The sequence below is a fragment of the Malaclemys terrapin genome, chromosome 6 (assembly GCF_027887155.1).
Source record: "Malaclemys terrapin pileata isolate rMalTer1 chromosome 6, rMalTer1.hap1, whole genome shotgun sequence".
NCBI classification, from domain to species: domain Eukaryota; kingdom Metazoa; phylum Chordata; order Testudines; family Emydidae; genus Malaclemys; species Malaclemys terrapin.
Genome location: NC_071510.1, coordinates 38108072 through 38122999, shown reverse-complemented (window position 1 = coordinate 38122999; position 14928 = coordinate 38108072). Strand labels below are relative to the sequence as shown.

Here is a 14928-nt window from a genome sequence, read left to right as displayed (position 1 = left end):
GTTTGAGCCAATGAAGGTTTGTGAATATACAGAATAGACCTACCAACCTTTCCAAAGGTCAGAAACATAAATACAACATACTCAAACTATTTTTTTGTCTATACAAATTCATCTTTTTTAAAGGATCATGAGTTTCACAGTGTTTTCTGCTTTGGCAGTTTGTCCAACACACAAACATCAGTTAATGAATGCTGACATCAACTCTTGTGATCATGGGACAATTGTATTTTTAATATAAAATAGCCCATTGTCAGTTTCACAAAAATGAAGCCCAGGTATAAGCATAAAGAACATAATACCATGACCACCACCACAAAAGACAGCATATCAAACTTTTCCAGCTGTTAAACTGCTAATTATATGTCAGTAATAAGAGCGGAGCTTTCATAACTGAATATGCCACATAGCTTTTACTACATATACAGTATATTAAATGCTTCAGTAATCATCTTTCATGAAAGAATCTACATTAAAAAATAGAGATCAGAATAAAGCTGAAGATAACCATGTGGAATTGCACTCAAGATTCCAATTCTCCACTGCCTAGAAGTGTAATGAGACAGCTGTGCAAATTGGGTACTAAACATTACGGGCAAAATGGCTTAAACTCATAGCCCAGGGAGAAGTGGGGCTAAGGTGGCTTTAATCTATCTTTGTGTCCTTCCAGTTCTGAGTTGCTATGTCCCCCAGCATAAAACTCAGACTGAACAAAGACTGCTGCCCAAGTTACGACAGTTTGTCATCAACTGCCTATGGCCAGCAACACTGCCCAGGATCTTTGCCGGCAAACATACCATATCCCTGCTTTTGTGAAGGGGGCCTCTGAAAAACAGCCTGCAGATGATCTTCCTCAGAAATCAGTGTCTTTTTATAGTCAGTAGCCAGATAGTTATTTAGTATATTGAAGTTTTTCAGAACAAAATCAAGAACAGCAAATTGTGTAATATTATTTACTGTTAGTTAACACATCTGAACCAAATCAGTCACAATATTTGATAATACATTTAATTACACAGTAGTCTTGGACAATCACAAAAACAAGCAGAACAAACTACATAAGGCCTTAAAATTAGAAGCACAGTGTGTATTTTGTTGGAATATTACTATGTTTACAAATTAGGCTACATATAATTAAGTTTGTCATTATTTTTCATAGTTTTTATTCAAGCAAAACTCATTCAAGGGAAAGGCAACTTACAAAATTTATTTCACTATGAGTTAATACAAAAAAGTGTCAACATTCTCTTTCTTCACTGTTCAGGAGCAGATTAGTAAAATTCTCATACAGTAATAAAAACAATAGGTTGCACACTAATAAACACCCAAAAGTAAACCTGAACTGACAACTGCAAGCTTGCATTTGTTCATTACAAAGTTAGACAAACTTCCAGGATTCTTTCTATCCATATACTGCATCTCTATAGAATTGACATTTAAAACTAGCTCCTAGCTCTAAATACCTTACTGGTTTCAAATAAACCACTAAAATATTTAGTTACACCTCAGTAGTGAGCCTGTGAATGAAATTTGTTATAACAGTGGTATTTTAGGACTTCATTTTACAGAATAACCTGTTTAGCTAAGGAATAGATGAGTAGGCAGATTTAAACTTCATCTTCCAAGTTACAAAACAAAAACAACAAATTAACCACCAGACATAAGATATAATGCAAAGTAGCAAAAAAAAAAAAAAAAAAAAAAAAAAAAAAAAAGCTTGTTTTGACCCGCTCCCTATAAAACAGGGCCTGGGCCAATTCCAGTGAGTGTCTATGTTTTCATTACATATTTGCTTAAATCTCATGGCTATTGGTATTTTTACAAGTACAGCTGTTTAGAAGTCTGATTTTTAGTGTACACCTGTGCAACAGAATAAGTCACAGTACATTTTGAGATGTTTAAAAAATATTTATAAATTTGTTTGATATGCTAAAGCATTTGGCAACACTTTTACAGCATCTGATTTTACATAATTAAAATTTCATACAGTACTCCTTGTGATATTTTGTACATCTAAAAAGAAAACTCACACATAGTATACAAACTACAGAAGCTGAACTGCATGATCATGTTATTCCAGTTCATAATACTGGTATTAAAACCTTCATTAATTATGTTCACAAATCATTACCTGTACATTTATGAAGGCAACTGACATGATTTGAAAACAAAACCTTCAGGTTTTATGTTAGTATTTATCAAAGTGTGCAGTTCTGCAGTGAAATGAAAAAGCATGTAAATATATAAAGTACTTTACAAATTCACCAGTTCTTGTGATACAAACTGTTTTAATCGTTCAAGGTACTGTCCATAAAGCTCCACATCATTATGGCCTGCTCCTTCTACCCACAGTGGCTCTACAGGTCTCTGGCAACGCTCAAATAATGCTAAGCCATGCGAAAAGTCAATTACTTCATCTTCAGTTCCATGGATTATTAATACTGGCGATGTTATTTTAGAAATTTTGTCAATGCTGCAAGAAAAGAGATACAAACATGAACACAGAACAGTCAACTTTACACACGTAACCTTCAAGAATAAGAGACTCTTAGGCTATGTCTACACTTAAACAGGTACAGCAGAGCTGTAGCGCTTCAGTGTAACCTCCTGCTATAGCAACGGGAAGAGTTCTCCCATTGCTATAGTTAATCCACCACCAAGCAGTAGCTAGGTTGATACAAGAATTATTCCATTGACCTAGTGCTGTCTACATGAAGGGTTAGGTCAGCTTAACTATGTTGCTCAGAGGTGTGGATTTTTCACAACTCTGAATGACATAGCTGGGCCAACTTAACTTGTTAGTTTAGACCTGTCCTTAGGCTATGGCTGCGCTATGAACTAGAGGTACGATTCCTTTGCTTATGTACACATGCTCATTCTAATTCTCATCAAGCTAGCACAAGTATAAATAGCAGCGTAGCTGCAGTAGCAAGGGTAGCAGCAGTGAGGGCACAGTTTCTCTCAGTCCTTGCTGGTCTGAGCAACAGACTCAAAGACACTTTATTCAGAGCCATCAATACACCAGCCAGGACCACCCACTAGTTATATCTGGGACAGTTATATTTTTCCCCTTACCTTTTAACACAAAAGACACCTATAAATCTGATTAGCAATATAAAACATTCACAAATGTGTGAATCAAGCATTATAAAAACATTTTTAATTTTATAAATTACTGTTAATCTTTTTTCATTTATTCGGTCTTGATTCACTCTTTGTACATAAGAATGGCCATACTGAGTCAGACCAAAGGTCCATCTAGCCCAGTGTCCTGTCTTCCAACAGTGGCCAATGCCAAGCGCCCCAGAGGGAATGAAGAGCACAGGTAATCATCAAGTGATCCATTTCCTGTTGCTCATTCCCAGCTTCTGGCAAACAAATTATGTAATTAGAGGATATTAGCATTTTTTAATATTACCTTAAAGGACAACTGCAAAGAATTTGCAAGATTACTTTCTTCCCTATTCGGAGAATGTTAGTGTGACGTCGCACTCTATAGGATTTTATAAATATATGCTGAGTGAATATAATGTAATTGGAAATTCTTCATGCAAAAGGTCTCTTGTAAGGTATCATTAACAAAGCTTATAATCTACTGAATGATCATCCTATTTGTATAAATGTACCACTCTTGTATCTGAAACTAGAAATATGAAATGCAACTCTGAGGGCCTATTGAAATTATGCAAAGTGTGGGCCATTAATGGTGGTTTGGAATCTTGATGGTTCCCATCAACCAGGACAACTGACCGTGGATGGCTCTGTTTGCAGGCAAGCCTTCCTGCGAGTCAGGCTGGGAGGACTGAAGTCTTACAGTGACATGATCATGTCACCTGAACTGGAATCCCTCTTTAACCTGGTGTCTTTCCATTGAGAAGGAGGGGGTGGGAACCCAGAGAGGGACAAAGGATTCCCACCCTATGCAAAAAGATATACAAATGGGTGGAACAGAACAAAGGGAGAGCCATCAAGAAGAATCCCCTAGCTATTACCTGAGCTAGAACAAGAGCTGTACCAGGGAAAAGAATTGTGCCCAGGCCTGGAAGATGTCCAGTCTGAGGAAAAAACTTACTGAAGCATCTCTAAGGGCAAGATTATCTGTATTCAGTTTGATTAGACATTGATTTGCGTGTTTTATTTTATTTTGCTTGGTAACTTACTTTGTCTGTCACTACTTGGAACCACTTAAGTCCTACTTTTTGTATTTAATAAAAATCACTTTTTACTTAATTGACCCAGAGTATGTATTCATACCTGGGGGAGCAAACAGCTGTGCATATCTCTCTATCAGTATTATAGAGGGCTAACAACTCATGAGTTTATCCCGTATAAGCTTATACAGGTTAAAATGGATTTATTTGGGTTTAGACCTCACTGGGAGTTGGGCATCTGAGTGTTAAAGACAAAAACACTTCCGTTAGCTGCTTTCAGTTAAGTCTGCAGTTTTGGGGCAAGTAATTCAGACCCTGGGTCTTTGTTGGAGCAGATGGGAGTGTCTGGCTCAGCAAGACAGGGTGCTCGGGTTCCGAGCTGGAAGGGAAAGCAGGAGCAATGGTAGTCTTGGCTCATCAGTTGGCAGCTCCCGAGGGGGGGGTTCTGTGATCTAACCAGTCACAGTAAGTAGCAACTTACTTTGGGAATGCATCAAAGCAGTAGGTCTTCTTCGTATCAGGAAAGGCTACTCGCATTCCCGAGGTCAAAGGAGAATGAAGAATTACAGCAGCACTCTCATACCGAGCAGCAAGATCCACAGAGGGTACCGTTCCTATACTTTGGCCATATATAATCACATTTTCAGGGCGGATTCCGTACCTACAAAATTAAGAGAGTGTTAAAAACTGGTATACACTAAAATAAATTGAATCGGTTTTGTTATACGAATTAGGCAGAAAAATGATAATATTTGTGGATCAAAATTTACCAAGTAGGATGAACAAAAGTGACTAGTAAGAGAACCAGATATTGTACTTGTAATATTGCTTTCCCGTACTTCAATCTTCCACTTTTGTCTGACTTAAAATTTTGACAGTAAAGCTTTTCTACTACCAGTTTTGTATTTGGCAAATATTTTTGTCTTTTGTCTGGAAAGATCCTGAAATATGGGTTTTTGTGTTTTTTGTTTAAACGATACATGTATGCAATAGCACCATGGATAAAGTCAGGAGAACTCTGGAATCAAGTCCACTAGTTATCCTGCTACAGAAAACAGAAGTGTTTGTTGTATTCCAAGATGACAAGGTATTTTAAATCAAGGCAGCTTTCTACATCAGAGTTAACTAAGTTACGGACATGCCAAATTTGGGACAATTTTTTTTTTTTTTTTTTTTTTTTTTTTTTTTTTAAAACAAAGAACTAAAATATGTTTAACAATAAAGCCCAGTGACAACAAAAAAGGCTCATGCTGCTGTCACAGTCCATTTTCTTCCCCATTATACTTAAGTTATGGATAGGGCCCTACCAAATTCACGGTCCATTTCGGTCAATTTCATGGCCATGGGATTTAAAAAATAAATTTCATGATTTCAGCAATTTATGGTGTTGTAACTGTAGGGGTCCTGACCCAAAAAGGAGGGGTGTGTGTGTGTGTGTGTCCTCAAAGTTATTATAGAGGGGGTTCTGGTACTGCTAGCTACCCTTACTTCTGTGCTGCTGCTGGCGCTGCCATCAGAGCTGGGCAGCTAGACAGTGGCAACTGCTGGCTGGCATCCCAGCTTTGAAAGCAGAGCCGCCACCAGCAGTAGCGCAGACGTACGAGTGGCCTGGTATGGTACTGCCTCCCTTACTTTTGTACTGCTGCTGGTGGGGCACCGCCTTCAGGGCTGGGCAGCCGAAGAAGGCAGTGCAGAAGTAAGGATGGCAATACTGTGACACCCCCCAAATAACCTTGCAACTCCCTTTTGAGTCAGGACCCCCAATTTGAGAAACACTGGTCTCCCCTGTGAAATCTGTATAGTATAGGGTAAAAGCACACAAAAGACCAGATTTAACAGGAGGAGACCAATTTCACGGGCCGTGACACGTTTTTTATGGCTTTGAATTTGGTAGGGCCCTAGTTATGGATAATGTCATCTTTTATTGGTGTAAACTTTATAGACATCTGATACTGACTTCAAAAATTTAGTAAATAATCTACTTGTTAAATGGTTGTATAGTCCTTTCCCACCCCTTTTATAAAATACCAAGGTAGAAATTTCATTAAACGCTATTCCATTTGCCACAAACTTGTGTAATAAACACTGTACAAAAGAGCTGTTAATACTTGATATGTAGCAAACATGGGACGCTAAAGAAGACTGTCAGTTACAACATTACTCAGCCACTCTTAATTTTAAAAAAATTACTTGCAAGTAAAATGAAGCATCACCTTGTTAAACCACAAACCCAACTCTCAAATAAAATTCTCCTATATAGAGGCAATGTCAAATTTCAGCTCATCCAAATTAGTACCACAAAATTTTAAACTCGAGGAAAAAAAGGGCTTATTAATTAGGACTTGGAAAAAAAAAAAAATTTACCAGATACCAACCAGCCAAAAAACATTGAAAAATTATTCATGTTCCCTCAGGTCAGATCAAGAAACAAAGCCCTGGAGAGGTGCCCAGGACCCTCCCTGTTCGAAAAGAGGTTGGTGCTACAATTGCAAAGTGGGTGCTGTTTCTGGATCCTGCTCAGTCCTCCCCATCTTCCATATTGGCTTTCCAGTCTCTCACACGGACCATCATCAACCTCTGTCACTCCCGCTGGAAGAGAGAAAGCATTCTCTCTGCTATCCAAGAGCTTCTTCACTCAGTTTAGAATACAACCCATTTTATGGAATGACATGTTCAACTCTGGGTCACCCTGTCTCAAAAATATGTAGCAGAAATAGAAATGGTTCAGAGCCAGATGATGAAACAGTGGAATGGAAAACATTTCACATGGAGAGATGGCAAATACTGGAACTGTTCAGTTTAGAGAACAAATAATGGAGGGATATGATAGCTATATAAATAATGAATGGTACAGAGAAAGTGGACTTGGTACTCCTATTTAGCTGTTCTCATAATGCAACAATAAGGAGACATTCAATGAAACTGACAGGTAACAAATTTAAAACTGATGCCAGGAAGTATTTCTGCAAACCACACTATTAGTCTGTTAATTCATCCTCATCAGATTCCACTGAGGCCAAGAGCTTAGCAAGATTAAAAAAACAACAACACTGCAAGTTTATATGAATAGTAAGAACATCCAGCTATGTTAGATCGGATTTTAGAAAAACCTTAACATTTGGAAGGCATATAAAACCTTCATGCTTCATTCAAGGAATAAGCTAACCATTAACTGACTTCCTGTATGGGCTGGTTACTCCATAATTGTTCAATTTGGGGTTTCTTGCATCTCTCTCTGAGAGATTAGGTAACTGGTCAGAGGCCGGATACGGTAACAGATCAACTACTGATCTAGATAAGGGAGAGCTTGGATGCTTGTTAAGGGGTTCCATCCTTCATACTGTCTCTGGTGTTCACACACTCACAAAAATAAAGCCCCCCTCACTGAACCCTATTTAGCTGCTCTAAAGTAGAAGATCCTCCCTTTCTGTTCCTCCCATGCATCCCAGAGCCTCCTAGCCACTGTGATGAGAGTCCGTGTCTCAGCTACTCTATTTCGTGGTGGCTGTGAGCTGGTATCTCCATTTTAAGTTCTGTTCCCCAGTAAACTGCTTTAGTGTCTGCCTCTGCTGCAGCTCAGTTTTCCCTATGCAGAGTGGGGAAATTTTTGAGAGTTTCACTTCTGCATAACAAAACTGGCAAGACTAATTAGTTTTCACTCTGCTGCAGCTTTGCGAAGCTGTGAGCAGCAGCAGCAGGGGCACTGGAGCTTAGGAAGAAAGCACAGCATTTGTTTATGCTAGTTGCTACTAGCATACTCAACGGAGTGACAACCAGCTACTCTTGTTATATAGGGATGCGATAAATTATTCCTGTCGCCATCTTCTAGGAGCAAGAAGATGCCCATTTGTCTGTGATGACCAAAATCAGTGTGAGCTGGGCTCTGCTCATCCATAGATTTTTAAGCCCAGAAGTGACCATTATGATACTCTAATCTGTCAAACTGCATAATACACTATACAATTTTGTGCAATAGTTCATTTGACCAGAAATAATGGCTTGATTAAACTGGAGATTACCTTTTATAGGAAGACATCTATTTTGATTCAAAGACTTGAAGTGATTGAGAATCTACTTTTGGTAAGTATAACACCCATTTTACAAATGGGGAACAAGGGAAAAAAGATTCAATGACCTGTCCAAAGCCACACAGGCAGACTGAAACAGAGCCAGAAACCAGATTTCTGCTGCCCAAACCAGAAGGCGTCCGGTGCAACAACCTTCTTCTACATCACTCACCTCCCATAAGAGCATGGCCACAGAAAAGCAATTAATGAACGGGTGCTTCAAAGCCTTAAAGGGGAAAGAACCAAATGAGCACTAATTGCCATGATCAGTACTCCTGCCATCCTCTGCCAGAGGTACATAGCTCTTTACAGTCTGACTGCTAGGAAGTTCATTGAAGAAACATCAGGGCTTGGTAGAGAGAGAACATGTCAAACTGAAGAAAGGGGTTAACTGAAGCAGAATTAGAACAGATGGGTACAGAGCACAGAAGAAGCTAGTGGGAATAGATGGGAAGTAGTAGACAAAGTAATGGAGAAAAGGGAAATTAAAAAAAATGGATTTGAAAATGAGAGTTGCCCTTTAGAAGAGGATGAGCAAATGTGCACAGGAAAAATCTAAAGAGACGAACACAAAATAAAACCAAACAGCATAAATGGGGGAGGGTGGGGAGAAGAGGGAGTAGGACAAACAGAAGCTTTAAAGTAGTGAAATATTTTAGAATATATCAGAAGAAAACAAAAACGGTGAGAAAAAAATAGCTAAGGGGTTTTTTTTTAAATAAAGGTTTTAATAAAACAGTATTTCACCATTTAATACAATTTATGAAAAGCAGGGTCATTTTTACAACATGTTGAAATAGTGGTATCACATGTTTAGACATCCCTCCCACATTGTGTAACATTAATACGTTGAGAAAAATGCCTGCCAGTATGTTTTAAAGTAGTCCTGTCTGCCTTAGAAAAATAAAACTCAGAGCTCCTCTTGAAGATATGAGAAGCTGCGCCCTTTAGGAACTCAGCTTTAATTTTTATAACTAATACAGTAGTATGGTGTACATTTGCACTGGTATTTGTAAAACATTTTTATCATACCAATTCAATACATATGAAAGTTAGGCTAAGTATACATGACAAACTTGTCAGCATAGCTATGCTGGTCAGAAGTCTTTAGCCTAGCATAAATGCAGTAATACTGGTAAAACTGCTCTTTTAGTTGTATAGCTTATTTTATGGGGAAGGTGACAAGAGGGCTGTGTTTGCTGGTATAAAACTGTGTCCACACGAGGACCACTTTGCTGGTATAGGATACCAGTAAAACTATACCAGCAAAGTGCTTCTAAAGGTAGACCTGGCCTTACTATCAGGCACTTGTGAACATATACCTAGCCAGATACTTTGGGGAGCTTATCTGGGAAGACAGGTATTTAAAGTAGAAGGTGAAGATACAGAGACAGATTCTCTATTACATTCAAGATCAACTTAGCACAGCAAAGAAAGGACATGCAGGTAGCTTGTTTTGGCTCCTTGATTCTGTCTAGGTTGATCCCAGTGTTAGCCAGAACAGCACAGGGACAACTTGAACGTATGCCAACTGGCAACTTTCCTAAAAAGGACAGTCTACCAGCTGAGAAGAGCTGAAGCACTGGCCATGCCCCGCTCATACATTTATTTGGCCTATGGGGGAAGTAGAGGCATAGAAGCCTGCTACACTAGCTTTACACCAGCTGAGAACACTCATACCAGAGGAGTTCTCAGCTGAACAGACAACTAGACTCACCCTTTTGTATCACTGAAGCCATCTATGCAAAGGGATCAGAAAGGGAAGGGAAGAATCTGGTCCATATTATACAAAATATGGCTAAAGAATTGTATGACGACTGGCTGGTATATGCAGTGATAGAATACTTAGTGTCAAAATCCATCCTGTATTAACAAACACACACTAGGAAACCTAAGTACTTTAAACATCGAGTGCCTTAAACAATTTCCCAATTATCCAAGCCAGAAAACATTGCATTTAAATACAGAAGCTGGTAGTCAAAATATAAAACAGAAAGCTAGCAAAATGGGTACAGAGCAACCAGGTATCAATTTAAAAATGACTACACATTGTAAAAATGGAACAGATTTCATCCGACTCCTCAGACTTCAGAAATTAGGATGTAAATCCACTGTTCACAGCTGGCCATGTCAAAGAGGGAGTATATAAAGTATTGCCCTACTACAGCAAAGTATTGGCTAGAAATTCACCAAAAAATTAAAACATTAAGATACTGGGAAGATGCATCCTTAGAGCTCATCTATGTTTTTGATTATTCTGAACTGTGACCTCACCCATTATTCAGGGAAATAGTAGTTACGATTATAGCCACATGTGTAATTTTTAAACACTGGGAAGAATAAGACACCTAGATATAAGGAATGGCTGAAGGACAAATCCATCCAGCTATAAGACAAAATGAGGAAATACATCCTGGAATCACTTCCCAAACGTCCATCATGCAGACAATACACAATTATGTATTTTGATGCACCAGTACAATTTATGCACACTAAAGACCCACCCTGTTATTTCTGTGTATATACATGAACATCTAAGCACCTACCCATAATTTTCTCATTTCCTTATTCTGCAGTTACATAATTGTTTAGATGTAAGGTAAGGCAATCTCAAAACCCCTGCCAATGTTTATTGCATCATTTGCCTGACATATGCTATACCAGTGGTTCTCAAACTTTTGCACTGGTGATCCCTTTCACACAGCAAGCCTCCGAGTGCAACCCCCCTTATAAATTAAAAACAAACACCATTATACATGCTGGAGGCAAAGCAGGGTTTGGGGTGAAGGTTGACAGCTCACAACCCTCCCATGTAATAACCTGAGGGGTTCTGAACTCAAGTTTGAGAACCCCTGTGCTATACAAACTCTCAAAGAACATATGGAATCTTCAAACAAATAACATGGACTGTGTTTAATTTATTGCATTCAGAAATTTCTCAAAATTATCTATTTTTGAAAAATGCAGGTCCTTCTACAAAAATTTAAATGAAAGCTCAAATTATTATACAGAATTCAATACTTTTTTGTGGGTAAATTCCCCACTTTTCCCTTGCTGTTCAAGTTTTTAAACAATCCTTTCCTTCAGCCAAGGGATTTGGCCACAACTATAAGCTGGGAAAAGTAGTTCAAGAATAGTACAAAGTAATCTTTTCTCTGCAATGACTGGATATAATGAAGTGGGACTATTCTTAATGTTCTCTCTGACTACTGTGTGGGTGCCTCAGTTTCCCCCTATGCATTTCTTAAGTATCTAGTTGGTGGGATAAGGGTGTGTGATTGTTGCAGAGCCTTAGAGCAGGGGTCTCCAAACTTTATGAGACGAGGGCCATATTAGATTTTTGAAGGGGCTTCGTGGGCCGAAGCGACTGTGAAAGAAATTAAATATTGCAAATATATGCAAAATTGTTAAAAAACACTACTCTACTGTGTCAGTGTTGCATTAAGTTCTAGATCAGGTATAAAAGTTAATTGATGCAGGTACTGTGAAATCACAAAATATTTGTCAATACATTAAAAATCATTTCACTTTTTTTATTTTATTTCTAAAAACCTCACATTTGTATCATACAAATACTGTTTGGTTCCATTAGTGATGTAGTTAAAATTTAACCATTATGAAACTGTTAATTTCCATCTTCTTTACTCCATTTATTGGAGATGTAATTAAGCATCTGGCTTGTATTTTTTACTCAAGGCAGGGGTCCATGCCTGTGCTCGGCTGCAGCAACCAGGGCCAGCTCTGGCTCTTTTGCTGCCCCAAGCAAAAACAAAAACAAAACACACCTGTGGTGCGGCCGGAGCAGCAAAGCAGGGGAAAAAAAAAACAAAACAAAAAAAAAAACACCACCTCGCGGGCAGCCGGCGCCAGGGTCCAGGGGGACTCCCTGCGCTGCAGATGTGCCCCGGCTAGCAGGGAAGAGAGAGAGAGAGAAGGGGGCGGCCAGGGCTTCAGCGGGGCGCTCGCCGGCTGGGGTAGACTGAGCATGCAGCCCGCTTCCAGCAGGGCGCTCCCCTCCTCCGCGCCGCCGCCCCCTACAGGATGGCCGGATCAGCGAACAAAACAAAACAACAAAAATAAAGCGGCCGTGCTGCCCTAGGATTGGGCGGAATGCTACCCTGTAGAATCTGCCGCCCCAAGCATGAGCTTGCTTGGCTTGTGCCTGGAGCCGGCCCTGGCAGCAACGACTCTCCCCTAAGTTGGCTCCCCTTTTGGGGGGATACTGGCTCCCAGAAACACTCACCCTTCTGCACAGCTCAGCTGAGCTACCCCGCGCAAGCTGCTGCCGGCAGCCCCTCCCCCTGCCTGCTCGGAATGCCTACACAGCTGCCTGCACCCTGCCTGTTTGCTTTTCCCTGTACCTGCTTCGCTGCAGCAATGACTCTCCCGTAAGTTGGCTCCCAGAGGCACTCACCCCTCTGCACAACTCAGCTGTGCTGCTGCCCCGTGTGAGTTGCTGCCAGCGGCCCCTCCCCCTCCCTGCTGTGCCTACTCAGCTGTTTGCTTCTCCCCTGTTGGTTGGAGGGCCAGACAAATGGAAGCCCCGGGCCGAATCCAGCCTGTGGGCCGTAGTTTGGAGACCCCCGTCTTAGAGGGCCAGTGCGAGGCTGTCTGGATAGAGAATGGCCGACACCCTGTCTCCTGGCAACTGATGGCCTGGGCCCCTCTTCTGCAAAGGTGCCAGCTGAAGGTGTTGGAGAACAAAGATCAGGTTGCCTCTTGGCCCGGGAAAGAGACAAAGGCCGAGGAGGGTCTGGAGAGTTTCAGTTTGGAGCTGGCTGGGGAAAGAGAGGGAGGCGCAGACCCAGAGTCTGGTCTCCCTGCCCTCAAGGTGGACCTGACTTAAGGGTCCTGTTTCTGTACCTACAAGCTCTGTTTTAGACTGTTGTCTAATAAACCTTCAGTTTTATTGGCTGGCTGAGAGTCACGTCTGACTGTGGAACTGGGGTGCAGGACCCTCTGGCTTCCCCAGGAGCCCTGCCTGTGCAGGCTCACTTCCCACAGCGCACGGTGTGAGAAGGGGATGCTGAATGCTCCAAGGTCAAACCCCGTGTAAGCTTCTTGCTCTGGAGACAGTATGCTCACAGAGAGGAGGCATGTTTCCCTAGAGTCCTGACTGACTTCGTATGGAGTAGTTCCAGAGCATTGTCCGGTCACTCCGTAACACTGAACATACTGCTTCCTCAGCGTTCTCAGCTGCTACTGGCCTCAAAGTTTACAAACTGAAATAGAGAAGCTACTAATCAGTAAGGTTAGCTCAAGAGCTTTGCTGCCAGTGCACATTCCCACATGTGATAAATGGGACATACAAGCATGGAATTATACAAGCAGTGTCAGTTGGGGCCACATTTCCTTTCTACCTTCTCTTCTTGCTGTCCTTCAATGGCAATACTTAACACCAGACTCCAAAGATTTGAAGAGACTGTGGGTAGCGGACATAAACACTCTACCACAACTACAGTTACTGTAAGTAACTTTCTTCTTCAAGGTGGCCTCTACTTGCTCTGTTCCCACTTGTGGGCATTTAGTAAGCAGTACAATCTCCACTGAGGTTGGTGGAGAAGTTCTAGTTTAACAGAGTACAGAAATATCCTCCCAAATAGTGCATCAGTTTTGAGTGTCAAGTTGAGAGAGTAAGAAATGACTAATACTGTTCTCCCAAACTGGGTCTCAGATTTAGAGACCAAGTTGAGGGAAACATTGCCACTTAAAGAGCATACAGAGTTTCAATTAGCAGCTCTGAAAAATACTAAGATGATGACAGAGCAAGAACACACTATAGGAATTGTCATGTGTCTAGTTCTGCATAAACAGATATCTCCAAGAGGTTGAATACCTGCAACATCACAAGAGTAATACACAGTGTCAAACATTTGGACAACCTTTGGGCTGCGATTGACAGACCCCCTGGTCTTCCCTCATCTGCCTGAGAAGCACGGGGAAACTAGAAGATAAATTGTCTATTTAGGATCAAACTTTGGGCCCTCCAAACATTTAGAGTACAGAGTTTGAGCTCCTTTAAATATCAATGAGGTTGGGGGGGAAGATATAAACAAGCTAACTGCCCCATTTAAATGGAAATCAGGGGTCACCTTAGACAAGAATTATGAATAAAGACACAGAAACACCTTATTCTTGTGGAACACAACATTGGAGAAATAGAATCATATCACAAAACTTTGGGCTGGTGTGATGGCTATGAAGATTACTGTCCTCAAAGATAGATGGTACAGAGAACAGTTTGACTAAGGTTTGAACAGAGGCTGCGTCAGCTTTGTGAGAACAAGATTCAAGCCAATGGTGCAGGTGGTTCAATACTTTCATCCACATGGGGTTACTGTAGAGTGAGTGAATACTGTCAACCCTTGCAGGAGTCTGAAAAACAGATAGCAGTAAAGTGCATCCTGATTCTTTTGGGGATGGCCTAGGAACAACATGGAATAAGGCTTTGATTTTTGAAGAACAGGGACAGGTTCATTTTCACCCATTCATAGAAAATCTAGGATAGCTACCTGCATTCCCTGACTCCTCCTCGGGCAGAAATTTGGGCTGTACGATTTTTTTAAATGAGTTGAGAGAGACCATACTTGCAATACCGTCCACCCACGTTAGCATTGTTTGTGAAGGCATGCAAGGGCACTTAGGGTGTCAGATGACAGTTTTCTTTGGTTATTTACTTATTCCTGTAGGCCTGATGCCCTCGATAGTTTTCA

At 40.7% G+C, this 14928-nt stretch overlaps 1 protein-coding gene across 3 annotated transcripts in view; it reads right to left on the bottom strand.

Annotated features, from left to right (window-relative positions):
* Positions 1-933: 933 nt before the first annotated feature.
* ABHD17B (abhydrolase domain containing 17B, depalmitoylase) overlaps positions 934-14928 on the bottom strand; it is a 28089-nt gene continuing 14094 nt past the window's right edge. For all 3 annotated transcript variants that reach the window (XM_054032939.1, XM_054032938.1, XM_054032937.1), the window contains exons 3-4: positions 4630-4809; positions 934-2470 (exon numbers count right to left, since the gene is read on the bottom strand). In XM_054032939.1, coding sequence (XP_053888914.1) covers positions 2251-2470; positions 4630-4809 — 400 coding nt within the window. In that variant the 3' untranslated portion in view covers positions 934-2250. The remainder of the gene's footprint in view (positions 2471-4629; positions 4810-14928) is intronic.